General features: G+C 33.5%; 3 protein-coding genes across 4 annotated transcripts in view; 1 reads left to right on the top strand and 2 right to left on the bottom strand.

Moving 5' to 3' along the window:
• Window positions 1–732: 732 nt before the first annotated feature.
• LOC110032847 (DEAD-box ATP-dependent RNA helicase 30-like) lies at window positions 733–14,892 on the bottom strand. 2 transcript variants are annotated; one of them, XM_020736615.1, is made up of 9 exons: window positions 14,473–14,892; window positions 9,388–9,567; window positions 9,135–9,296; window positions 8,650–8,804; window positions 4,496–4,588; window positions 4,309–4,394; window positions 3,752–3,978; window positions 1,421–1,657; window positions 733–1,080 (listed from the first exon to the last, which is right to left on the bottom strand). In XM_020736615.1, the coding sequence occupies exons 1-9, from the start codon at window positions 14,576–14,578 to the stop codon at window positions 980–982; spliced, it is 1,347 nt and encodes a 448-aa protein (XP_020592274.1). In that variant the 5' UTR covers window positions 14,579–14,892; the 3' UTR covers window positions 733–979. The 2 variants fall into 2 exon arrangements, with proteins under 2 accessions (XP_020592274.1, XP_020592273.1); XM_020736614.1 differs by having other exon boundaries at window positions 733–1,083; window positions 1,430–1,657; window positions 14,473–14,664.
• On the bottom strand, window positions 14,886–15,515 carry LOC110032849 (protein argonaute 2-like). Its single transcript, XM_020736618.1, has 2 exons — window positions 15,337–15,515; window positions 14,886–15,231 (listed from the first exon to the last, which is right to left on the bottom strand). Exons 1-2 carry the CDS (start codon window positions 15,390–15,392, stop codon window positions 14,886–14,888), a joined length of 402 nt encoding a protein of 133 aa, XP_020592277.1. The 5' UTR covers window positions 15,393–15,515.
• A 9,561-nt stretch (window positions 15,516–25,076) lies between these two features.
• Window positions 25,077–27,630, top strand: part of LOC110032846 (cinnamoyl-CoA reductase 1-like) — a 4,859-nt gene continuing 2,305 nt past the window's right edge. Inside the window, exons 1-2 of the mRNA XM_020736613.1 lie at window positions 25,077–25,225; window positions 26,284–26,453. Of these exons, the coding sequence (XP_020592272.1) occupies window positions 25,108–25,225; window positions 26,284–26,453 (288 nt within the window). The 5' untranslated portion in view covers window positions 25,077–25,107. The remainder of the gene's footprint in view (window positions 25,226–26,283; window positions 26,454–27,630) is intronic.

Raw genomic sequence — 27,630 nt, 5'->3', positions numbered from 1 at the left:
TTGGCTCAATTAATTAACAAAATTAATTAGAATTTGCATGGTGTAGAACCTATCCTTATTTCATAATAGAAGGCGCCTCACCACTCAAACATGAGTTATCACATATATATATATATATATATAATTTCTTTATTTCTAAATAAAACCAGCCATATGCCATTGAACAAAAAGTTATTCATTTTCAGCTCATTTATAATTTGACCTTAAAAATTTTGTCCGTGATCAGCTCGTTTGCTTAACAAATGATTCAATTAGGAGCTTTTTTGAAAACCCCAAGAGAAATTGTGGCAAAGACAAATTAAAGGAACTCTAGATCTTAATAGAATTTTAGGGGTAAGGATTTAGTATTTAGGATTATGGCATATACAACTGGCAAATTGTAACCCTTTCTTTTACCATCTTCAACACTTTCAAGGGCATTATTTACTTATTTGAATTGCAGTCCAGACTATAATGCCATTTTTCAACCTTTACCGGCAACTTCTGAATCCAATATTTGCCTTGGACTATTTTTTTAATTGCACAAGTCATTCCCAAGATATACATCATGTCAATTAGTAGTGAATTAATTATAAAAAAGAAAAAAAAACAATATTTCTAGTTGAAAATATTCAACTGAATTACTTCAACTAATGAATAACAATAAATCATATCAAAACAGTAAATGAAAAAGACCAATATATCAGTTCTTATCCATCTGTCAGGTTTAAGTTATCAGTAAGACGCATTAAAAATCATGTTACAAAAGATACTAAAACAAGAATATACAAAATCAATAACTGGCTTAATGAAAAAGTATAAGCTTTTAAAGCATTTTAAGCTTCCAGTGAAAGAAAGTATTAAAGTGAAGTAGCAGCACCAGCTTTTTCAAACATAATATGAATTGCTAATAAAACGGCACAATTGCCTCATTTAAATTACCTGGGAGCATGAAGACACTGAAACTTTCCAGACAAACAATCCAATGCAGTGTCACCGCTCACCAGGGCTTCTTGCCAGCAACTGGAATAGCATTTGAACCGGACCTTAGCTGTCGATTACCGAAGCCTCGCCCTCGAGAGCGGAAGTTTCCCGTTGCTCCTGAAACCACATTATTACATAAATCACGATGAGAAGATATATGAGCTTTTGAAGTACGATATTCAAATTAAATTTTAGTTGATTTACTACCATATCACTCAATTCTCCGGTATTTACATAACCCTAAACTTCAATTTTTAGATATATACACAGTCTTACCCATGCATGAAAATGTGAATTTCATTTTTACACACATTTTTTTAAAGTTTAAATAATGGTATTTTTCATGTGATATAGAAGATTTGGGTGCTATAAATGTAAAAGGCAAAGTTTAGGTGTTTGATGTGTAAATACAAAAGAATTGAGTGGTATATTTGTGAATCTTCCAAAGTTTTATTACCTCCACCCATAGCACCACCGCCTGATCTTGCCAAGGCGGCAAGTGCAGAAGAAACACTCTGGCCAGCCTCCTGTAATATTTTTACAAGACCCCTCGCATATCGAGCATTTGACGAGGTGAAAAATGTGAAAGCAGTTCCCTTCGCTCCGGCACGACCAGTTCGACCAATCCTGTGAACATAATCTTCGAGGCTAGACGGGAAATCATAATTGATAACACATTTTATATCCTTGACATCTGTCAAACATGGGACAACAAAACATATTAGAAATCAAACGAAGTAAAATCAAACCTGTGTTTGCTCTCCTGAAGGATAGAACCATGAGAATTGTCTTGCTCTACTAATGTACAACTTATCATTGGTTGGTGAAATCCTATTAAGTTCAAGACATTGGAGAATGTCTAGGATTGGCTTAATTAAATAGACTTAAATAGGGCATGATGCTTTGAGAATCGACAGGGCTGCAACATACTGAACCAGCTTCATGACATCTAATGGGTGGCGAAAATTCTAAAGCCATGTTACCTAGACATGAATGGCGGAAATCAATAAATTTTACTGATATACCCCAGCATTTTATCCAATAGGCTACCTAGACAATACCTTAAGAGTCCGCTTCGGGCTGCTATAGCTTTTTGTAAATGTGGTTGTAAAATTGTGGTGGGAAAAATAATTTCGTAGGAAGCTACAATGAAAGTATAAATATTTATTTTTTCAAAATAAGTTCCATAAAAACTTTCTTACAACAATCACATTTTAACATATATCTGATTGCAAAAAACAACAGTAGTTTCTAGAAAACTGCAAGAAAGCAATTCCCCATCTAATACTGTGGTGGAGGTCTGAAATGCAAAACAGACAGAAAAATGTCCCAAATAGAGCCTTAATGTGCTAAAACATTCTAAATAAGGGAAGCAAGTGACCAATAACTACTCCACTTTTATGCTTCATGTCCTTGTAACATTGCCCTTAATCATCAAGCAATCCCAATAATACGGGAACCAAACATACCGATTATGAAAGGTTAAGTTGTTTGTCACTCTTCGACAAAGTAGGTATGTTAGTTGGCAGTGATACCAGTGATTGACAGCACAAGTGGTCAAGTGTCTAAGCATCACACAATGTGCAGGACAAGCCGAAAGCAAAAAACCAAATCATAAAATCATTGTAATGAAATAAAATAGAGAATACTATGTTAGATATAATTCACTGCATAAATAAATCAACAAAAAGGCCATACTCGTGTCTGAAGCTCCCATCAATACAAGATCTAAAAAGAGGTATGGTATGCGGGCTTAACTATCTTTGCTTTCCGGATTTGAACCTATAACCTCAATAGAACCAACCATTGTTCAATGTGGGCCTTAAAACATAATAAGCTAAATTTATAAGCTAACTACAAACTATTTCCTTCAGGCCCATCCCATCAACATTTCTTATAATCATCAGCTTTACTCAAATCTATCTAATAATTTGATCACACATCATCTTAAGAAGAAGTATAATGGCAATGCGAATTTCAATTGCACTTCTCCAAATAGTAAATCAGAGCATTAACAAATTTCAAACTGCAACGCTAAACAATTGACATGATAGTTTTAAAAGAAAAAAAAAAGGAGAAATTTACATACACAGCACACAATTCTTATGTATTTATGACATATCTCACACCAAAATTTTCATATTTACATACATAGCACTTTGGTACTTTTAACATATTCATAAAATGGTTTATTTCATGGTTGAAAAGTGATAATACTACTATTTTTTATGTGAAATTAAATATTTGATATGTGTATATATATTGAAGTTTAGGTATGAGATGTAACTACATAAGAATTGTATGCTTTGCATGTAAATGGCTTAAAGTACTATGAGCTATTGTCAACCGCCCGGGTGTTGACACTTTACTATAGTCCACGGTGAATCCCTTAAATTCCTATGAGCTATTGTCAGCAAAATTACAAAAAACAAACCATATAAAACCCGATGACACAAGTGTAGGAGTATTTTTGATAAAAGAATTTAACAAATAATCAATCGAATATAATCTTGAACACGAAAAATATTTTATGCAGTCATGCTTAGTGATATTGTGCTGAGCACTAGAAACCACAGAGTGCACTGGTAACACTGCCGATGCTCACACTAGGGAAGGCAAAAAAAGTAGAACAAAGTTGCTACCTTTTGCAGATGGGCATCTTCCCAGGCAACACCAAACCATTAGTTAGTTAAATCAGAAACTGGCCAGCAGCCTGCCGATTTGATATCCTCGAGAACTCAAAGCAAATGAGGGAGATCCTAATATTCCTAAAACATGGTAGCCCTACCAAGACCCCGAGCAGCAACATCCGTTGCAGTCATTATAGGACTCTTTCCGCTCTTAAACTCTGCAAGAACCCAATCTCTTTCAGCTTGGGCTTTATCACCATGAATGGATAAAGCCGGCCATCCATTTGTTCTAAGTTGCCGAGTAATCTGGTCACAACCTTTCTTCGTCTCAAGAAAAATGAGTATACGATTTCCATCCATCAATTCACTCAACAATTTTATGAGCCTACAGAAGATCATGGCATTGTATTAAAAAAAGGGGCATTTACATATATACTACCCAATTTTTATGTACATTTCTGACACCTAAAGTTTCATTTTTACACTTACACCACCCAGTTATTTCATATCACTTCAAAAACACCGCTGTTTTAGCTTTTAAAAATTGAAATACACCTTTTGATGCATAGGTAAGGTGGTATATATGTAAGAATTGAAGTTTACGCATTAGATATGTAAATGCATAAGAATTGAATGGTATTCCTGTAAATCTTCCTTAAAAATATCGTAAATATTTATGCCTACTGAATTTGCAGAATACATCATAGCTAATCACCTGGGATATTTTTCATGATCTGATATAACCTCAACGAATTGATTTATCGATTGGTTAGCTTTTAAATCAGGTGATCCAATGATAACCTACAGAATTTGTATAAAAAAAAAAACCTTCTAAAGCATTCAAGCAGCAAGTATAAAGCAAAACCATGAACTTCCGTGAATGATCATTTGACAGACTTAACCTTGTAAGGATTACATAAAAAGGTTCGTGCCAACGCCTCCACTTCCCTTGGCCATGTTGCACTCCAGTATAATGTCTGCCTGTCTGGACGAATCTGTAGTTAAAATGTTCATACATTCAAGATTATGCAACATTGAACAGCATGATAGAACTAAAAAATTGGAAATATAAACTATAAAATGGTAAATAAAATAAAACTATACTAAAGATATTGGTAGCTAAATTATTAGTGCAAAAGAAATCAACACCCAGGCATGACAAAAAAAGTGCAGTTGGCAGTATTATTTTGAACTGCTTAGCAATATTTAAATATACAGCTAATGAAGATTCCAATACAACTAAGTACTCATGGATAGTTTTGACATCCAGATTGCAGTCCAGAAAATGCAATTTAGTCATACCCATAGAGCCATATAGATGAACGACATCTTTGAAAAATGAAAGCCCTTGGTAACCCATGAGCTAATAGATCGTTAAGTAAACTTTGATGAACACAAACATATAAAAAGAAGTAATAATGTTTATGCCAAGTGTTGTCAGATTAAAAGGTTGCACGGACTTTTGCAACTAGTTTGGAAAACAAGGTCGACTTTAACAGAAGCACTCAGGTAGTTTTTAGAAGAAAAGATAACGGCTTGTTAAGTAAACTTTGATGAACCTTGGTAACCCATGAGCTAATAGATCGTTAAGTAAACTTTGATGAACACAAACATATAAAAAGAAGTAATAATGTTTATGCCAAGTGTTGTCAGATTAAAAGGTTGCACGGACTTTTGCAACTAGTTTGGAAAACAAGCTCGACTTTAACAGAAGCACTCAGGTAGTTTTTAGAAGAAAAGATAATGGCTTGTTAAAATATGACAATCAAGATTGATGTCAGCGCAAAAAGAAAAAAGTTTACCCCATGGCATGGGCTGCTTCCTAGACACAAGAAACTTAACCATGATGCAGCATCATCATAGGTTAGCCAGAATTATGGTTGAAATTGAGAATATTTCTTCCAAGAAAAAAAAATCTCTAGAAGCAGATGAAAGAACTGATGTCATGTAAGGCAGGCCTTCAAGAGGGACATGAAGAGAGCAACATCAGCATCAAACTTGTCACCAAGCTATGCTGGATGATGATGCTGCATTGAATCGAGCTGTGAAGGAGTTATAGTCGGTTGAAGCTGAACACAAAAACTCTTGTTAAAGTGATAACATAGCTCCAAGATTTATGAGAGTAACTTCTGGAGAAAAAAATATTATTATTCCTCTTCAATTTCATAGAAAATAATTATAATTTAAATAGAGGAGAATGGTGCCCATATTAGGAAAACAATAATATCATTCATAATGCTAAAAGAAAAAAATGAGAAATATGACATACCAATAATAAAAGATACTAAAAATATAAAAGTACTAAATAGTCCGAACCCAGAACTTCCACTGTACTTATGTCTCCCTTGCTGAACGCTCTTATCACTTGAAGTGAGCAAGGATATAGAGATAGCAGAGAGAAAAAAGGGGAGAGCAGATTGGGCTGTTGTGTTTGCGGGTATGAGGAAGTAGTGAAGCTGTTTGGTTACAGGAAAGTGGGCTGGGTGGTAGGAGAAGATAATTTTGGTAGTGCAGGATAGGGCGGTCAGTGAACAAAGAGGGAACAACAGCGTAGGGCTGCTGCTGTCGTCTCTTGCACGAGAGAAGAGGAAGCTATAGAGATCGAGTGAGAGGTTATGCGTAGAAGGATGGTCACTGGAGAGGGTAAAGTACAAGAAAGGAGGAAGGAGGCTTTGACGGCCTAAGGCTCCAGCAGCTTACAGCTTAGGCGGCGGCTGCAAGCTCCTTCACCGGCTTTGGTGGAGTCTGAGTGCGAGTTGAATCGGAGCAGAAGGTGAGCCGGCGGTTGGAGCTGGGGTAGGAGCAAAGAGAGGGCTTTCGTGCGTGAGAAAGAAAGAGTAAGGCAGGACTCCCCCACGCGAGGAGTGGGAGCTGAGAGATTGTACTGGCGATTGAAAAGGGAAGGAGGCTCGGGCCAGTGCTTAGTTTAGAAACAAAACTTTTATTTTTTATTTTTATTATTATTTTAAATGAGGTGGGATACTCTCATTTGATGGGGAGGAAAGTGAAGACATGGGCAAAAGCATGGGCATGAAATGTTTGGGTGGTGGCTTGCAAGGAAAGCTGCAGAGGCAAGAGGGCTTTTAAAAATAATATTAATTATTATAAATTATTATTATATTCTTTTATTCAAAAGTCTCGATTTGTGCATCAATTGCCCGTGTACAAAAACATAACAATATGAGTATCATCCCTAGGCAAAGTTGACATTTCAAATGCGCTTGCGTAATCCGTTTTATGATCGGGGGTCCTTTGAGCAATTTTCGGTGACAGTCGAGAAGTTTAGGTCCAAATTGCATATATCATACCGATGGTCCGACATATCATACCGATGGTCCGACAAATTCACTGTGCTTGCTCTTTTTGATCATATAAGACTCCTCTTATAGTAATTTTTATGTTTTGAATGCAACGGAGGAAACATGCCCAATCAACTTGCCTTATGACATCAATATGATAATTGAGGGTTATTGGGGGTTATTGAAGCTTTAATTCTAATAACGCCGCAATAACCTCTCAATAACCTCCTAATAACCTCCGCTATTACACTCTCAATAAACTCTCAATAAACCTCCGCGGTTACACTCCGTAATAACCTCATAATAATACCCTAATAACCCCACAATAATCTCCGTCTCTTGTGTAACCCCGCAATAACCTCATAATAACACCCCAATAACCCCTCAATAATTTATGCGGTTTCACTTCAATAGCCTCCACGTTGAGGCATTACTGGAAGTCCGCATGCAGAGCTGCGTAAGTCCTCCGTATGAAATAATTTCTACAACACATGGCCACTATAAATTTGTGTAGGCATGAACCACTGAAAATGATGATGCATGATATCGTGGGCGAAATGTGCACAAGGCACATTGCGAATTAGTGAATTTATATAATACAGCTGCAATTTGTTGGTAAAAGTAGAGCAATAATTAGACTGATAACAATACTGATTGAATTTAGTAAGGATTAAGCAAGTATTTGCACTATAGTTCTCAAACCAAAGAAGCAATAAACTAATGTGGGTGTAATTAAAAGCCTGAGCGAAAAAATAATGAGTTTAATAGCGGAATAAAACAAAACGCAACACAAGATTCAGCAAATGGACCAAAGGAGTTTGAAGAACAGCAAGCAAACAAACGTTAATAAAGCAAAATATGAAACCGTCAAAAATATATACATAGACTAATTTCTGGAACAGAGCAAACATCTATCGAGCCAAAACACTGAAATACTATGAAACAGCAGCACAAAAGAAAGTGAGTGAAAGTGACAATCCAACAAGCACAGAACATGCAATAAAAAAAAAACAAGCAATATAAGAAAATATTGAAGATGTGCAAGAGGCCTTAACTTATGAAGATGGAAATAGTGAGAATGAAGAGGATGAGAACCAAAAAAAAAAAAAAAGAGAATGATATAATGGTCTCCTAATTAAAACGAACAAGAGAGAATTCATGATGAGAAAGGAATAGATACAACAAAGTTGGGAGCTTAACTCAGCTTTTTTAAGATATTCAAGTTTGGAATGGAATAGAACATGAAAATCAATCATTTTGCTCTACAGTTCAATCTTGAGATTATTGTTTTGTACCTTTTACAAGAATTGCTTTTAATTAATAAGATTGTTAAAAGATATAAATATTTCTTACTTCTAGCATCTCATTTCCAATGAACGAGTGCCTAAAATAGCCCCTAGAAACTTTCCATCAACCATCTAGCATTAAGGGCGTCTAACGCTTTCTACAACACTGCTTTCAGTATTACATTTCATAGAAATGGAACAGATATTAGGCTTAATTTACGCTTCATATAATATTTTAGTTCTTCATGCAACATGAATTTTAATTCGCCAACAATAAAACTTTCGTTGAAGTTGAAAGTTTCATGCAACAGAACACATGATGTAAACCATTCCAAACAAAAAAATATCTAATGAAAATAGTTCTGCTTCTGATAATTCCATATCAAGACAAAACGGTTTTAACAAATAGTTTTCAGTAAGAAAGAAACAAAATCTGCGTCAAACAAAACTGAAAATACAAGCCAATAATACCTGTGAGATAATCTTTCTTATCTGCGGTTCAAATCCCATGTCCAACATGCGATCTGCCTCATCTAGTACAAGGTAGGTAACTCTACGCAGATTTGTGTGGCAAGCTTCCAGCATATCAATCAATCTACCAGGTGTTGCAATTACAATCTCAACTCCTACAAGAAATTTAATAACCACATCTAAAAGGTTCTAACTGGATACTTAATATTAAAAAAAAAACAGAAAATTTACATACATAACACACAATTCTTATGCATTTAAATATCTCTCACGTAAACTTCCATATTTACATGTATACACTTTGGCTCTTTAAACGTATGCATGAAAAGGTGTTATTCAATTTTAAAAGGTGATAATAGTGCTATTTTTATGTGATATTAAAGATTTGAGTGCTTTGTGTAATTATGAAATTTTAGTATGAGCTATGTAAATACAAAAGAATTGTGTGCTATGTTGCATAAAACAAATTCAAATCAAACTATAACCTCTTTTCAAATCACGAATTTGTGGCCCTTTCGGTGCTCCTCCATAGATACATGTGCTTCTAACATTTGAATTTGAACCAAACTTTGCAGCTTCTTCTTGTATCTGAACAGCTAGTTCTCTTGTCGGGGCAAGAACCAAAACAATAGGACCTTCACCGTTAGCTGTGAATGTAAGAAATTGGATTTCACACGCTTCAGCTTATTCACCTTAAGTAAAAGAACAAAATGTGTAATTTAAGCATGGTAAACTAACCCAATCGAGGTTGAGCTTTAACATGAACCAATGCTGGCAGAAGATAAGCCAGTGTTTTCCCTGAACCAGTCTCTGCAATACCAATTAAGTCTCTCCCCTTCAATGCCATGGGCCAACCTTGAGATTGAATAGGTGTAGGCTCAACAAAACCACATTTTGTCATCACTTGGAGGCAATAATCTGCTACATCATAAGAAATTGATCAGACAAAGGAGAAATGAACACTTCTCAGCAACCAATGGAAGTAAATATATCAAGGTCGCCTGATCAATCTTTCCAATCAATCCCAAATGTGAAATGTTTCTAAATATTTATAGGAAGATTTACATACATACCACTCAATTCTTTTGTATTTACATGCAGAACACCTAAAATTCAATTTTTACATACATGCCACTTCCCTATGCATGAAAAGGTAAATTTCACTTTTTTTTAAATTAAAATGGTGCTATTTTTTTTTATGTGATATGAAAGATTTGGGCGGTATAAATATAACAATTAATGTTTAAATGTTAGATACATAAATACATAAGAATTGGGTGATTTGTATGTAAATGCCCCCATATTTATAATAAAAAATGCTTTCATAAATAGAAGTGTTAAAGTATCTAATAGAAAAGCCTCGAATGACAGGCATCATAAAATGAAATAGTGGGCCAAATGTTGATACAACCAAACACAAAGATTTGCGCAGGTTAAGCATTGAGTTTTGAAAATAGAATACTTGTTCTAAAATAATACTTGTTTTTTGATGTGCTTAGTCTTAGGAATGGGTAATCATAAGCACTGTTGAATTTACCAAACAGCAAAACAAAGTACATCATGCACATATACTTGGTAAAAAATCACATCATCATTATAATTGTATCATACATGAAAACAAACGTCAAGAGATTTGCAATTTGTCAAATAAAAACTCAATTTAAAGTTTTGCTGCTTTTAATGTATGTCGTATTGCAACTTCTTATATTTGGAAAAACAGATTAACAAGTAATTTAATCAAGAGGGCGCTTCCCATTCAGTTTACAAGTTAATACAAAAACATAGCCATGATAGGGGTCCGCAAAGAACTAAAAGGTTCCAAAAATTATTCCTCGCAGACATGCTCAAAAATACCATAAAAAGCAGGAATTGCTTGGTCAACCATGAAAACATAGTGCTTTGTTCAACTTGTCCGATAAAGATAGGCTCACAAGAGGTACTAAATGAAAAGTTTCCACCCCAACAGGATGAAACAGATGAATGGTTCAAGTGTGTTTACCATCCTTACCCGGGAACAAATATGTTAAGAACTAAGATTAGTTAAACTAGTGCTGTAAATTTAAAAGAAAAATTACTAAGTTATCTCTCTTCAGTTATAGACATATCCTTCCAACTAGTTAGTTTTTCAGAGTATCATTATGAATATCCTATGGTGATTGAATAGCCAACAATCCTGAATAGTCACTGGCATTTGGGTTCACGAGGAAAACTCTTCAATTGAAGATTGTGGCAAGGCTTGCAAAAGTATCCTCTAAAGCAAGGTATTCACAAAGGTCTTTCAAAGAGCAATATCACTTTATCTGAAAATTTTCTTAAAAGATGACTTTGAGCAATATTTAAAATTGTACAATATCACGCAAGCATTAGGGCAATTAAGAAGAAAAATACATTGAGGTGCAAGCCTCTAACAGCTCGGGTGATGGGACACCTCATATTTGGTGAGGTGTGCACCTCATTTGTTTAGAATTTTATTTCCCTATACTAGATGATTCGACTTCAAAATGAATCCACAACAAACATTTGGCTCACACCTCATGCAAGACCTCCCCTCTCCCTCTCACGATAACATAACAGTTGACCTTCCCAACTCTGCTGTTCGCTGCTTCGGCCATAACCATCGCCACTGGCTGCTCCTATTGCCGCCACAACCTATTATCACTATCATCGCTGCCTGTTTTTGCCGCAAACATTGTTGTTGTCATCATTTCCACCCCCTCCTCCTCACTCATAGTGCTCTTTCACGTTTCATAAAATTTTAATGTTTCTAAAACTTTAAACTATTTTTTTAATTTACTTTGAATATTTTTATGAATTCAAATTTATTTAAATTTTGAAACAAACTTTCATTTTAAGGTTTTGAAAGAAATAGTTAAAGATGATGAGAAATTCACATAACGTTTATGTCGACTATATAGTGTGCAAGTCAATATTGGGGCAAGTGCGGGTCAATATTGAGGCAATAATAATCATGTTTATTTGAAATGCAATTATTGTGAGAACATAGTTCAATGCGATTTTACAAGTATGAAGGAACACCTATTCGGATCATATAAAAATGTTGTGTTTTGTACTAAAGAGCCAAAAGTAATCAAAAGTCAATGATATAAAAGCATATGGTACAACGAAAATTTAATGACAAAATTGATGTCAGTTCTTACTATGGGAGTGAGTGCAGTGCCAAAAACTCATCATATTTACAAACAATGTCTAATAGAGATACAAAAGATCTCCAAGATCATTATATGATAAATGTGGGGAATGAGAGAGCTAGTGGAGAGGGTACAGCTATAGCTACAACTTAGAAGATATATCCAAAACATATTAGAGAGGCACACAAACATGTCTACATAGAGATTGAGAATTTTTTATGAGAATTTCATTCCATTCAATGTGACAAATTCCATTCTTATTTTAATATGATTCGTTTCAAAGGTGTTTAAGATAGATGTTTGAAATCCTCCTCTATGCATGATTTGACAAGGGTGCTAAAGAAGTAGCTAAGTAATATAGAGAAAAACATAAAAGATGTCAAAATGACATAAGAGCCATATTGGAATATCAATTATATTTGATAAAGAGAAGGTTGATAAAAATTATAAAGTATAATTCATGACACTATATTTTTAAAATCTATAGAAGAATTTGATCGAGTGAAAGATGCAGTGTATATTTTAGGAATTTTTTATGGAGTAATTGAAGAGATTAGAAACATTTAATGATCCAGATTGTGACATATATAGCTAGTACATATAGGACAAAAAAAATAAAGATTAAAAAGAGAAAATACATATAACAAACACCATATGCTACACAAGGAAAAAACTTGATTTTAAAGAAACTGAATTGCTACAGCATAAAATGTCATGATCAAAGCAAAAACGATTAGTAAATTCATTCATAACAATTCATGGGTATTATGTTTGTTGAGAAACTTTTCTAAAAAAGAACTATCCTACTACAACAATATTTGCTACAGCTTTTTTGACTATATAAAACATTGAAAGCAATATTCACTTCTACCCAATAACTTAACTGCACATAGCCAAAGAAAACTGAGGGGGAACAAGTTAAAAGAATTATTTTGAAAAAAAGGTTTTGGTCTTGTGTCACATATGCAATAAAAATTACAATTCATGGGTATTATGTCCTACTACAACAAAATTTGCTACAGCTTTTTTGACTATATAAAACATGTTGAAGCTAGGCAATCATTGAAAGTAATATTCACTTCTACTGGATAACTTAACCGCACATAGCCAAAGAAAACTGAGGGAAAACAGGTTAAAAAGATTATTTTGAATAAAAGGTTTTGTTCTTGTGTCACATATGCAATAAAAATTACAAGGTCACTAATTCAAATTTTGAAAATGGCAGATGCAGAAAAAAACCAACTATGAGTTTTATTTATAATGCAACGGATGAGGCCAAAGAGTTAATAGCCCATAACTTGGGGAAAAAATAGATCAATTATAGAAAGATTTAGAATATCACTGATGAAAAATGAAAGAACCAACTTCAGCAACATTTACGTGTTGTTGGATGTGTTCTCAACTCTCAATTTCAATATACTATGAACAAATCTACTAATTTTGAGATCAAATTGAGGTTATGCCATTGCATTGATAGATTGATTGCTCACTCAATTAAGTCCTATAATTTGGTGATGACAATCTAGAGCTATAACATTTATTGTTAAAGTAATATATCTTACATGGTTATCATCTGAATGCAATTGCAAATATTACACATAAAATTAAGTTCAAGAATGAATTCTGTGGTGTACATAATGTATAACAATAGATTAAATAAGAGGAAATTTGAAGATAATTTTTTTAAGGAATGGCGAGCCCTCTATTATGTGAATATATGTCATCAAAGGACAAGTGAACTATAGATGTTCATAAAGGGTTTAAATTATATGATTATAGCAAAAAGATATGAATGTAAATTTCTCTGATAGAGACAGAAACAAAACTAGCAAATCCATCACAAAATATATATATATAAAGTATTTAATATTCTCTTAAAATTTAATTAATACTCTAATTTTTTAATGATAAGAAAAAGATGGCTGAGGTTGGAAAAGATGAAGAAGAATGAAAGAGCTTAGAATCAACTAAAAAATCAGGAAGGGCAAAAATTATTTATTACGATAGTGGCTCTAATGAAGGGGAACTATTTGCATACGGACAATGCACACAGTGCTACGTGCATAATAACTTTTGCTTCGTGATTATTAGGAAGTTATTAAGGTATTGATTTCAATAACATATAACCCCAATAACCTTCTAATTAGGGTTGTCAATATGGCTCGTTGTTCGCGAACAGCTCATGTTTGGCTCTTTAAGAAGCACGTGTTCGGCTTGTTCACTAAGTTAACGAGCCGAACACGAACGAAAGTGTTCGGCTCGATTTGACTCGAAATACTACTAATCAATTATATATATATATATATATATATTTGATGAGTAGTATTTTTAAAAAATTTAATTGACTACAAGGCTACAAAGATTTATAAACGAAATGACTACAAACTTTGAATTTTGGAATTCATTTCAACTTTTCTACATATGTTTGAGTTTTTTAATCAGTGCGTTTATCCAAGAAATATCAAATATACAAGATTATAAAGATAATCCCCACCCTGTGATAGATAAAACACCCCACTTACGCAATAGTCTTTAAAATATTTTACAAAATGATGCTTGCTGCAACCCAATGTTTCATGAGCTGAACATTACTAAAAAAAGTGTAATGCGAATTGCCAGAGGAATATTGGGTCCAAGACCAACTGAATCATAGAAAGAGATTAAAAAGAGATACCTGGAAAGTTAGCTTCCTCGAAGAACCTGACAGGTTTAGGGATATCATACCCTTCAACAGTTATATCCCGCCTCTTGCGGTAGAGTATCACGTCCTGCTCCGACATGGCCTGAACAGAAGGGCTCTCCACATAGAAGTTCTTCTCAAACGGAATGAGCCCATGAAAGTCCTGCTTTGGTAGCACAATGTTGTCCAGATCATCACTAGGCTTGCTAAAATCTCTCCCATCACTACTAAAATCACGACCAACACGCTCACCACGCCACTTGGTACTAAAGTCCCTACCTCCTCCTCTTCCCCCAGTTCCTCCTCTTCCTCCAGCTCTAGCTCCCCGATAAACTTCAACACCCCTGCCTCCGCCACCACCTCTGCCCCGGCCCCCAAACTCAGACCCTCTGCCCCGGCCCCCAAACTCAGACCCTCTGCCGATAAACCTCAACGCCCCTGCCGCCGCCACCACCTCTGCCCCGGCCCCCAAACTCAGACCCTCTGCCCCGGCCCCCAAACTCAGACCCTCTGCCCCGTCCCCCAAATTCACGCCCTCTGCCACGGCCGCCAAACTCATGCCCTCTGCCACCTCCCCTCCCAGAATCAACTTCTCTCCCCCGTCCTCCTCCAAGGACGCCACTATGGGGAGGTTGAAAAGGTGGATATGAACCGCCGCCTGGGAAAGGTTGACTGCGAGGAGGATAGAACGCACCATGAAAACCGGCAGGGTTCACTGGAGTAGCAGTGAGCGGAGGTGCTTGGAGCAAGTCGCTGCAACACAGAATCTAGGTTAAGCGGATATCTACAAACAATTAGAAGAGAAAATCATATCAGTTCTATGGAAAACAAGGTGGAAGGAGAGCGAGCAGATTAGACCTTCTTCTGTCTCTGTAAGAATATGGATCGGCGTATCTGGAATCGAAGGGATTCATCCTTGTCGCCGCCTGTCAATCGGAGCGAGCGCCCTTCGTTTTCCGCCGCCGGGGAACTATGACCTCGAGAAACTTTCTAGGTCAACAAGATCCAAGTATCCGAAAAACCATGTGTCAATTTAGGGTCATATCATGTACATTTCCTAAAAGTTAATATTTATATTTATACCACCTCGGTAGTATAAACAAATGTACGAAAAAAGTTGCATTTGATTTTTGAAAAAATTAGTAAAGCGATATTTTTAGAAAAATATTATTGAGAAGTACTCATACATCAGTATTTCAATGAGGAGTTGTCATGTGACATTATAGTGAGATCATTATATACGTGGCACATTCTCATTGGAGTACTGATGCATCAATACTCTGAGGTAATATTTTTTCATATTTTTATGTTGTGTTAGAAATTTGAATGTTATGAACATAAATATTAAAGTTTATGGGTTAGATACTATTTATAAAAGAATTGTTTGGTCAATTTATAAATTTCTTTTCTTTTCTTAATGTCATTTATATACATGCCACCCAATTCTGATTATTTACATATTAAAGCTCTAAATTTTAAATTTTTTATTTATATCTAAACTAAATTGTATATTTTTATATCAGATCAAAAATATCGAAAAGATGTTGAGCCCTAATGATGTTATGTTAGAAGTTTGCTGAGCTCAATAATGGGTCGACCAGATGAAAGGACGCCCCTCTATAACCTGACCCAATAGTTCAGTACTATATCACCATTTTTATTTTTAAAAAGTAAAATTCACATTTTTTTCATGTATAGGTAAAGTAATTTGATATGTAAATACATATAAATTAAGTGGTATGTATGTATGTTTTTTTTTTAGGTATAAGTAATTACATCCAACTTGCAATATTGTTATTTAAAAAATTAGCACAAAGGCTATTTTTTTAACTATAGAAATAATGCATTTATGTGTGTCACAATCAAGCCTTATGGAATTTCATTTAAATGAAAATTATAGGTTGGGTTTTTAATTGTGAATTGATATTTGAGTGAGAATTTGAAAAATTGATCAAAGAGTGTGTTAGTTTTATAAATTGCAATGTTTCAAGTGCTATATATGTAATTATCTTTTTTTATCATTTGACTATATATTTCATACATTTTTTAAAGGTAAAATAATGCAATGTCATTCATATACTTTAGTTTTCTTCATTGAATATATTATACATGTTTGTATTATACTGAAAGCTTCTTAGAATTATAATTGAATATTTTTTTAATCTTATCTATGCATGAACTCTATTTGTGGTATAATTGAACAATAAATATGTTGTTTTAGGATCTTTTTAAAAAGACTTAGAGTCTTGAACTTGTCTTATTGTCGTATAATTCTCTTTTTCAAATAAATCATAGAAATGATCTGAAAATGAGAGGGAATAAAAAAGATGAGATTTACGAAGAAAGTTAAACAATGAAAATTTAAAAAAAAATAATAATGAGTGCTTATGAAAGATTTTATTTCGTCGTTGATTTAATTTATATATTTAATTAATTTTTAGCGTAACTTTCTTTTTAAATTGAATTTAGATTCAGGCTATGCTTAGATTACTTTTAGTTCAAATTAGATTGTGTTTAAATTTAATTTAGGTTTAGTTTAGCTTTTAATTTAGATTATCTAGATTTGGGATTTTGTTTAGATTTTATGCTTAGATTTAAGTGATTTTAATTTAATTTCAAGTTTAAATTAAGGTGTGTTAGGTTCTACTCTTGGATCTAAACTTAGGTTTTGATTAAATTTAGTTTGTGATTAGGTTTAATCAGATGTTAGTTCAAATTAAGTTAATTTTAACTTCAATTTTGATAGTTCAAATTATGCTAAATTTGTTTAATTTTAATTTAGGTTCAGACCAAGTGAAATTGGTGTTTATGTTTAGTTTTAAGTTTGGCTTTTGATGCGTCGCTTACTCAGATCAGTTGGTCGGACATCTACTTGTCAGTTGTAAGTGCCCTCTGATATGCGGTTCAATTCCCCTCGAGTTTAGGGTGTGGTACTCGAATTCTTAGGCACATGAGAGATGATGGGAGCTCGTATAATAGCCTTCGGCCATTCTTAAAAAAAATAAAAAAAAAAATTGGCTTTTGTTTTAGCTTAAGATAACTCAAGCTAATTTGTTTCAAGCTAGGTGAACTTGAGTTAGTCTGAAGTTCAATCCAGATTTATTTTAAGTTTAATTTAAGTCAAATTTTGGTTAACTAAAGCCGGATCTAGCTTTAACTTGAGTTCAGTTTAGGTTGACTTATTTTTAACTTCAGTCTTGTAATGAATGTGATTTATTTTAGATTAAATTTCATTTGGAGATAATTTAGACTAATGTTTCAATTTTAGGTTTTGGTTTATATTTGAATTAGTTATAGTTTAAATGTGGTTGGGCTTAACTACTTTTTAAGTGTAGTTTTATTTGCAATTTTAAATTTGGTTTGGTTTTAGCTTAGGTTTCCGAAGTGAGCCCCACAATACACCCAAGAATTGAGCGAAGTCCTATCCCATATTAAAATTTGGTTCCCGAGATTCCAAGGTGAACTTACCACTGGACTCCCAACTATGTGAGTTGAGCTATGGTTAGTCAGAGCTCTCTTGGAATTACATGAAGAGAATTGAACTCGCCGAACTGCCAAAAACAAGAAAAAATATTACATCAGTACTACGCACGTAGAGTAATGTGCATAGCCAATGAAATCACGCCACAACATCCCGCGCGACAGAAAAAAAAGCGGCGCAGTAACATGAGAAATATTCCCCCTGTGTTATTCATGTGTTATTGTGTATTATTCACGTGTTATTGTGTATTGTGAATATTCCTAGTGTTATAATAATACAATAACACGTCAATAACACATGAATAACACATAATAACACATGAATAACACGGGGGAGAATATTCCCCCGTGTTATTGCGTCGTTTTTTCCTCTGTCGGGAATATTCTCCGTGTTATTCAGGCGTTATTGTGTGTTATTCATTTGTTATTGTGTCCTGAGAATATTCTTAGTGCTATAATAACACAATAACACATCAATAACACATGAATAACACGCAAAAACACATGAATAACACGCAATAGCACATGAATAACACAAGGGGGAATATTCCCCGTGTTACTGTGCCGTTTTTTTTTCCCTGTCGTGTGATATGTCGTGACGTGATTTCATTGGCTACGCACGTTACTTCTACGTGTGGAGTACTGATGTAACATTTTTTTTTCCAAAAATAATGTTTAAATATAATTTATTTATTTAAGCAAACCGTTACATCCTTTTCGATCATTGGAATAGGAACTGTTCATTGCTTCACAAAATCTACGTTTGACACATGAAGAAGGTAGAAACAGTGGAATGAAAAATGACTTCGCAAAGAGCTTGAATCAGGCATTTTAGCCCAGGAAAAAACCATAATTTAAAAATTAAGGAGCCTCCTTGAAATGTGAGATATTATCTCTATTTATAATGCTCAAAATGATGCTTTTCTTTCTCATTATGTTACAAAGAAAATGACTTAAATGGATTTAGTACGACTTGATATATGTCCACGCTGTATATGGATGTCATATTGTGATGATTTATATGCAATATGACCATAATTAGATATAGACATATGTCCTCTCCTTGTTAGTAGCTGATATTGAGCAGTGGCTACTCAACAAAGGGTTCTAAGGATGTAAGTTTGACAGGGCAACCAAGAGGTGTAAATGAGTATGGCCCGCTCAAGCTCGACTCATTAATGAGCTCATGAGCCGAGTTTATCGAGCCACTAGCTCGAGCTCAAACTTGAGCTCGTATATTATACGAACTAGAGCTTGTTTGGGCTCGACGAGCTGTCTCACTAGCTTGCTAGATTAGTCAACCATTAGTCATTTTGATACATTTTTCATTGAGCTACTGTCGAATCTTCCTAATCCTCTGGCCGCCAAAATCTTCTTTGGTGAGCTTCCATAAAATTAAAATTTTTGGTTTGAGCTCATGAGTCGGTTGATACCACAACGAGTGGAGCTCAAGCTGACAATATGACAAATGAGACGAGCGGAGTTTGAGCTTGTCACGACTTGAGCTTGACTTGACTCATTCACACCCCAAGGTCGACCTAGTAGGTAGACTCGACAATGGTATGTAGTAAACTAATACTCGTAAGGTGAATGCAATAGGTCAAATCGACAGTATGTGGCAACTACCACTTGTTAGGTAAGTTCGGTAAATCAACCTGGCAAGTCAACCCGACAACTAGTACGCGACAATTGTGCTTTGGAAAAATCAGTTGTCTGGTTCCATAGGACTTGCTAATATCCCATTGACCCACGACGATCATTCATGTGATTAAACAAATAGACAATAACTTTCTTACAACTTATCACCCTTAGTAAGTCTAATTTTATGAAAATATTTTATCAAAGTTTTTGGTTAGAAAAATAATAATATTGTTGAATCCAAATCCGTCGGGTGGACTGTGCCTAAGAAATAGAGCGTGGGACTGAGAGAAGAAGAACACGTGCTCCCCTTGGGGACGAATCAGAGTACCCGTTGGCCCATTTTATTCCATCAAACCGTTCATTACAAGTGAGGGGAGCTAAAAGAGGGTCTATTTACATAAAAAAAAGGTCATCCTATTTAAAGATGATAGAAAGACCAAAAAAAAAATTACAATATTTCTCTTGCTTTAAGAGGGCAGTATAGGACAGCTTAGTCTTTGGTATTTTTTTATTTGCTAAAAAGTCGACCGTCGGAGCCCTCCTTCAAATGTTACCCAAACAATCTAATGGACCACAAAGTCTGATTGTAAACAAATATTTTTATCAAATTATTTGGTTAAATAATAATATTATTATTATTATTACATCCAAACAATCCAATGGACCGACGGCCAAATCCATGAACCACATATTCAATCCAATCTATTTGAGGACGCACTCATACATGTTGATTCGACCATGCCTTTACTGAGTTATAATGTAGTCTGGTCAAAATTGCCTATATTTTGATGAGTTTCACTAATTATTGTTGCCGACATTAGGATGCCCAAAATAATAAATTGCGTGTAGACAAAAAATTATTATATAAATTTAAACTCATTCTTATCTATTTACATATATATTGCCTAAAATTTAATTTTTATATATTTGTCACGTTATGAAGGAAAAATAAGTATTTCACTTTTAAAAAATTGAAAATTTTGTATTCTTTTAAGACATAGGGTCTCATATTGTTCGTGAGAACATACAACTTTTGGGAAGAATTTTATTAGATGAAAGAGATTCTTGTAGGAAACTTTGACGACAATATTAATTTATGACATATCAGAGAAATGTGACTCTTCGGAGATTTCTTTAGAGCTGAAGAGGGAGAAATGAGAGAGGGATCTCTTATTGTTCTTCTTTTTAGTTTTTCTTATACACGCGATAGAGAATAATCTAAAATTGTGAATGTATGATATCAATGACTATATTGTTGACTTTTCTCTGCCGGCTAATGTAAAATATTGCCGGTACGACTGCCATTCTCGATGTCTGGGCGATGTGATTGAATCTCAGTGTCTAGCGATGTCTTTAAATGAAAAATTGACTGATGTTCTGGTTGGTTATGTTGGCTTTCTTGAATAGTTATCTTTACCGGGAATGTCTCATACACCTTTTTGAGAAAGATGACGATAAGCTGGACCAATTTCTTAGGCAGACGGTCTCGATTCAGCCACTTCGGCATGAGGGCTCGATTCAACCACTTTGACATGTGAGCTCAATTCAACCACTTTGACATGTGGGCTCGATTTTACTAGATAAAATACAGTTAAAATTTTCATATATATTATTGTATCCAAAAATGGCGATATATTATGTGTGATATGAAACATTTGGATGGTGATATAAAATTTAGATGTTAGAGATGTAAATATATGTGAATTGGGTGCTATGTATGTAAATGCCCCATAGCTAAATTACCCTTCGCTTATAATATAAATTAAATAGTGTCAAAGTTGACTCGGCATTTTTGTTTTTATAAAATAGATTTAATTAAGTATGAAATTCGTCAATTCTTAGCAAAATTAGACAATTCATAAACAACAAAATTATATCTTTTTTAAAAAAATTTTGAACACTATTCCAAGAGTTCGGGACAATATAAAAGGAGAAATATTTGCGTGCATAAGACGTACGCAGAGTTGCGTACATATTAGGTTATTCGAAGGGTACATGTAGGTTACACTTACTCTGCACTACACCTACATGTAACCCTCGAATAACCTAATATGTACGCAACTCTGCGTCCGTCTTACGCACGCAAATATTTCTCATATAAAAGACAAAACTTTCGAAAATAGGATGATTGTTTATTTATTTGACACTAATTTGATATAATTGTTAAAGTAGCATTCGTTGTTTCCTTTGATGTTATTCTCTACAAAATTTCAAGATTAGTTCGTCTTTCATTTTCAATCGCTTTATAATTTGTATATTTTAATATCCATTTTGATAAATTTATTGCTTTCATGATTTATTTTAAATTTTGATTTGGACTATTTTTAATTATTCAATTTTCAAAAATTATATTTAGAATATAAAATAAGTAAAATTATCTAAATGAGAACTCAAAGTTACATGACAAAGAGAAAGGGAAATTTACATGCACACCACACGGTTCTCATATATTTGCATATATGAGGCGTAAGTTTGGTATTTACATTTATAATACTTATGTGTGATATATTGATGCATGAGAAGGTAGTTTCCATTCTTAAAAAGTTATTAATAGAAATATTTTTTATGTGATGTTTATAATTTGAGTACTATATATGGAAATATGAATATATACATAAGATATTCGAAAGATGACTTAAATAAAAATACTTGAAAGGCCCCCCCATAGGGACACCCTTTCTCTCCTTCACGTATAGCTCGTCCCAGAGGCAGAACCATGTTATTTCCAGGGGGGTAATACCTGCCCTTAAAAACAATGTTGGTTTGCCCCTGCAAAGCCACCATTATCAGCTCATTAGTGAATGTTGGGAGCAGACAAATGATACTAGTCATGGAAAAATTCTTATGTGTTTTGTTCTGATGCATCTGAAATTCATGTACGATTGTACATGAAGTTCAGATATATTAAAACATGTTAACTTTTTTGTACATGAAGTTCATATATATTATAACATCTGAAATTCATATAATGAGGTTGTACATGTCATATAGATTATTGTATAACATTTACAACTTTTTTGTACATGAAGTTCAGATATATTATAACAAAACACGTAATATTATCTCATACGTATGTTCACATCGGACAAATCATTTTAATAAGATTTTAGACATCTGTACTAATTAATCTTTATTCTCTTTTTTCTCATCAATCTTGTAAAAACTTCATATTTAAGATATGGGATAAACTCGAAACAATTTCTTTCACAAAAAGCTTTGCTAATTAGTCTATGTACGAGAAGGGATATTTTGTCTTGCCAAAAGGGATTCCCGCAGGCAAAGTGTCTGAATGTGGGATTGATTCTGCTGTGGTGCTTAAGCGTAATTGTGACCATGATTTTAAATTGCAATTGATGAAAGTGTGCAAAACAAACACGCTTTCAATGAATCCGATTCAAAAAGTGAGCCGATAATTTGAAAAATAAACATGCCTTTAGTCCTAAGAAAACTTTTAGTCCTATTTCTCAAATAAAATAATTGATGAGCATATATATATACTTTTTTGTTATTATAAAGCACATAATCTCAAATTTTTTATTCAAATAATACATTTTATGATACATCACTCATCATTAACAAAAATCTCATTAAATTTTGATAGTTTTTTTATGAATTTTAATAAAATTTTATTAAAATAAATTATAAATTACATAAATTTTTTTAATTTATCCAAAATCTTATGAAAAATTTACATACATATCACCTAATTATTATATAATTGCATATCTAATACTCAAATTTTTATACTTATATTTAATACACTAAATTATTATAAACATATATTTTTTACTTTTAAAAAGCAAATAATATTGATATTTTTGGTGTGATATTATAATTTTGAGTGAAATAGATATAAATATAAATAGTTAGAGGTAAGATATGTAAATATATAAGAATTGTGTGGTTTTTATGTAATTTTTTTTATTTATGCTAAAGTCAATTTAAATAAAAATTATTAACAAAATTTTGAATCATCTCATCTAATTTTTTCTCGGAAAAACTAGTGCAAGGCATTCGCTTCTTTTACCATGAATAAAAATTAAATAATTAATATCAGACAAAATTTTAAAAATAGTATTTTTTATAAAATTAGTATTTTAAATAAATGTTAAAATAATAAAATATTTTAAATAGACAAAATCGTCATATCAGCCACGCAAAATCGCCCACTGATGTAGTGATTTTCCTCCGGTCACCTAATCAAGCAAAATCTTATATTAAAATATTAATTTATAATTTTCATTAAAATTTTTTAATTGAGATTATGATATTTATTAAATTTTATATATTTTAAATTTATTTGTTAAATTAAATATTTTTAAAAAATAATTAAACAAACATAATTCAAAAAAAAAAAAAATCACCATAAAGCTATAACCCATAACCTATGTTGAAGCCAATTATAATTTTATAATATAATCTTAACAACATATATTTATAACAAAATCTTTGGCTCAACAAGTGATTTTATTTGATGATGGAGAAGGAAAATTAACACGATTTTGAATACTTACATAACAATTTTTAAAATATTTTATTTTATAAATATTTATTTAAAATAATAAACTTTTAAAAAATATTATTTTAAGATTAAAATATTTATCTAATTAACTGTTTTATCTAAAATGAAAAGCTCAATTAATTGTTTTTATCGAGATTAGTTTATTTAAATTTTTATTTTTAAAATCTATTATTATGCTTCCCATTTCCGTCATTGCCTACGTTACTCCGCGCCGGCTGGCGCTGCAAGTCCTCTTTGGGGACAATTACATACAGTCCATCCAAAACTTGATATTTACAAATCAATCATTTTTTTCATCAATTTTTTTAAATCCTCACTCAAATATCAAAATTCAGGGTAAAATTTCAACTTATATTTTTCTTCTCTTTTAAAAGTTTCAATAATTTATGCTACATTTGGGGCAACTTATAAGTGCAGAGACATTTTTGAAAACGTCGCAGTACTGTTTAGATCAAACGTTTTGTTTGTTTATCCAAAAACACGGTTCTAATTTTACACTAAACACACCCGCGGGCCGGGTTTCGGGATAAACTACTTATACTGAAATGCAAAAGATGCCCAAATGCACTCTTAATCACACCCGCATTTTTTTGTCTGGATACCTGACGTATCTCTACATGCGGCGCAGTTTATTCCTGAGTTATTTTCAGGTTATTTTTGGGTTATTTTCAATAATCCCGAAATAACCCAGAAATAACAAAAAAATAAACACCGCGGGTTATTTCTGAGTTATTTCAAAATTATTTAAAATAATCCAGAAATAAACTGAAAATGACTCAGGAATAACCTGTGCCGCACGTAGAGCTACGTCAGGAATTCGCACAAAAAAAAATTTGCTTAATCACGCGCGGTTAAAGAAAAAAAAAACTGAATGTTTAATCTCTAAATATCAAAATTTTGAAGGACCTGACGTTGTTATGCCTCCTCGTTGTTATATATAAGAGCCAACCCACTTACCTAAGCTCGAAGAGGGCGGAAGACTGACAATGAGCGGAGCTGGGAAGTTGGTCTGCGTTACCGGAGCCTCCGGCTTCATCGCCTCGTGGCTCGTTAAGCTCCTTCTCCAACGAGGCTATACTGTCAAAGCCTCAGTGAGAGATCCCGGTTTGTTTTCTCTCTTTTCCTCCTGTGTTCTAGATATCTCCATCTCGCTTAAACCCTAATTTAGAAGAAACCTTTTTAATGAGCGAAACATGGCTGATTATATAATGTTTCTGTGCAATTTATTGCGCCTGAAAAAAAAAATTGATGGTCGGAAGTAGTTTGGGTCAGGTTAGAAAATTTCCGGGATTATATAAATGGAAGAGGGCAAATCATCGTCCAGTTGATTTCTAGTTATTCATAAGTAGATCGGAGAAAATAATGGCGTATTTTTTGGAGAGTTTGACATCTATGAATTACGTGTTCTGTCTTGCCTTAATGGAAAGGGAAAAGCTATGGTGAATGTTTTGAAAGCACGCTTTTGATTTGGGAGGAGCATATTGCAACATTTGGAAATTCGCTTTGCATGTCTATAATAATTTTTTCTTGTTTCTTGTTTTTTTTTCCCCTGGCGGCTTTATCTGTATTAAGCCTTTCCTTATTCTACATATGCAACTGTTTTCAGATTTTACTTCTCTGTAGTCTTTTAATTAGGGCTGCTAACAATTCGATTTCAAGTGAAGCTGGGGTTGGCTCAAAATCAGCTTGAAAAAAATTCATTCTAAAATTTTGGCTCATTTCTTTTGATCCGATCTCGATCCGAGCCAAAATTCGAATCAACTTTCAAGCAATTAATGATATTTAAGCTCAAGTCGCTAAATTCATAGCCCTGACATCACTAAGGTTGTTAACAATCTGATTTCGAGCCAAGCTATGGTCGGCTTGAAATCCAGCTCAACTCAAAATCAGCTCGAAAAAATTCGATTCAAAATTTTGGCTCATAACTCTGCTTTCTTATTTCAATCTGAGCCAAAAATTGAATCAATTTTCGAACAGTTAACAATCTTCGAGCTAAATTCACCACCCTACTTTTAATGAATTATGGTGAAGATAATTTTTTTATCATTATGAGTATTGAATATTGTTAAACATATGTTTCATATACTTCAGTTGATCTGGTTATGAATTTATTTTCTTATTTTGATTACTGAATATTATTACACATGTTTCACATACTTCAGCTGATCCGAGAAAAACGGAACATTTGAGAGCACTTGAAGGAGCCAATGAGAGGCTTCATTTGTTTAAAGCTAATTTATTAGAGGAGGGATCCTTTGATGCTGAAATTTCTGGGTGTGATGGTGTCTTCCATACAGCATCTCCATTTTATCATTCTGTCACTGATCCGCAGGTTTATTTTTATTTCTCTTTGCATACAATCATTTTCTTTCATGGCAGACTTATGTTTACTTTTTTATGAATATTTTTGGCACCCTTTCTTTAAGTAAAAAAAGTTCTTTTGTATACTTTTTTTTATTTTTCCTTCCTTGAATTTTTAATGAGATTTAGGTTTCGTTCGAGAAGGCGGTGGAGCTTCGATCCATTGCAGCGAACGCCGACGTGTGGAAAAGCTTTCGTTTTGTGAAGCGGCATCTCCTGAACATCTCCCGAAGTTGTTTCGCAAGAACGATAATTTTTCTTCGTTTTAGATCGGAGCTGGCCTTCTCCGTTCTGTGGACGTAGCTTTTAAAGGAGCTTCACAGTAAAAAAACAGCGAAGCTCCTTCAAACAAAAACCGTAAACTTCATGGAATTCATGAGCTAATGTTTTGCAGTTCATGGGAAAAATAGGGATCAGCCATCATCATTGAACTTATAGTTTTACTTTTTTAGAAGCCTAAGGCCATGTGTGATCTAGATACTTGCACCAATATTAGAAGTAAGATTACTATATGTGGTGGAAGGTATGATACTATGACAAGTTGGATTGAGAAAGCGCCATGTTCTTTAAGTAAATGATCAAAAATATATTGCAGGCATAGATAAGGAAGGGTGTTCGTCAATGTTAGCAAGAAGTAAACAAATAGATGACGAGCACATACAAGTAAATCATCTCTAAATAAATTATTTCAGTACTCATTTGTATTTTATCAAGAATAAATTAATTGAGATAGGACGATGCATGCAAAACCTTTAAGAAGGCTGACATACCAGTCTTGGCCCATACCAGTCGAAGCAGTTTAGGACTTGTAAATCTTATTGGTAGTTATACCCTAGCTGCTACTCTAAATTAAACTTAGGAGACTAAGGGCTGCTCTAACAAATTAGTAAATCTTGTAAATTCAGATTTACTAAATCCTGCCAACACCAGAATTTAGTAAATCCGGGATTTAAGATGGAACCTGAGAAGAATTGAGAAGAAATTAGTACTAAATCCAGGATTTAAAATTTTTCCTTTTTTCTGTAAGATGGATTTAAGTTAAATTCTGCTTAAATCAATTACCAGACAGCCCTTAAGCTTGTTTTATCTGATAATTTTAACCACTTCGGTGTCTTGGTGTCGGCACTATTTTTGGTGTAGGGTTTGCC

This window comes from Phalaenopsis equestris, unplaced genomic scaffold, assembly GCF_001263595.1.
Source record: "Phalaenopsis equestris unplaced genomic scaffold, ASM126359v1 Scaffold001038, whole genome shotgun sequence".
NCBI lineage: Eukaryota > Viridiplantae > Streptophyta > Magnoliopsida > Asparagales > Orchidaceae > Phalaenopsis > Phalaenopsis equestris.
This window is presented reverse-complemented; position numbering and strand designations above follow the sequence as displayed.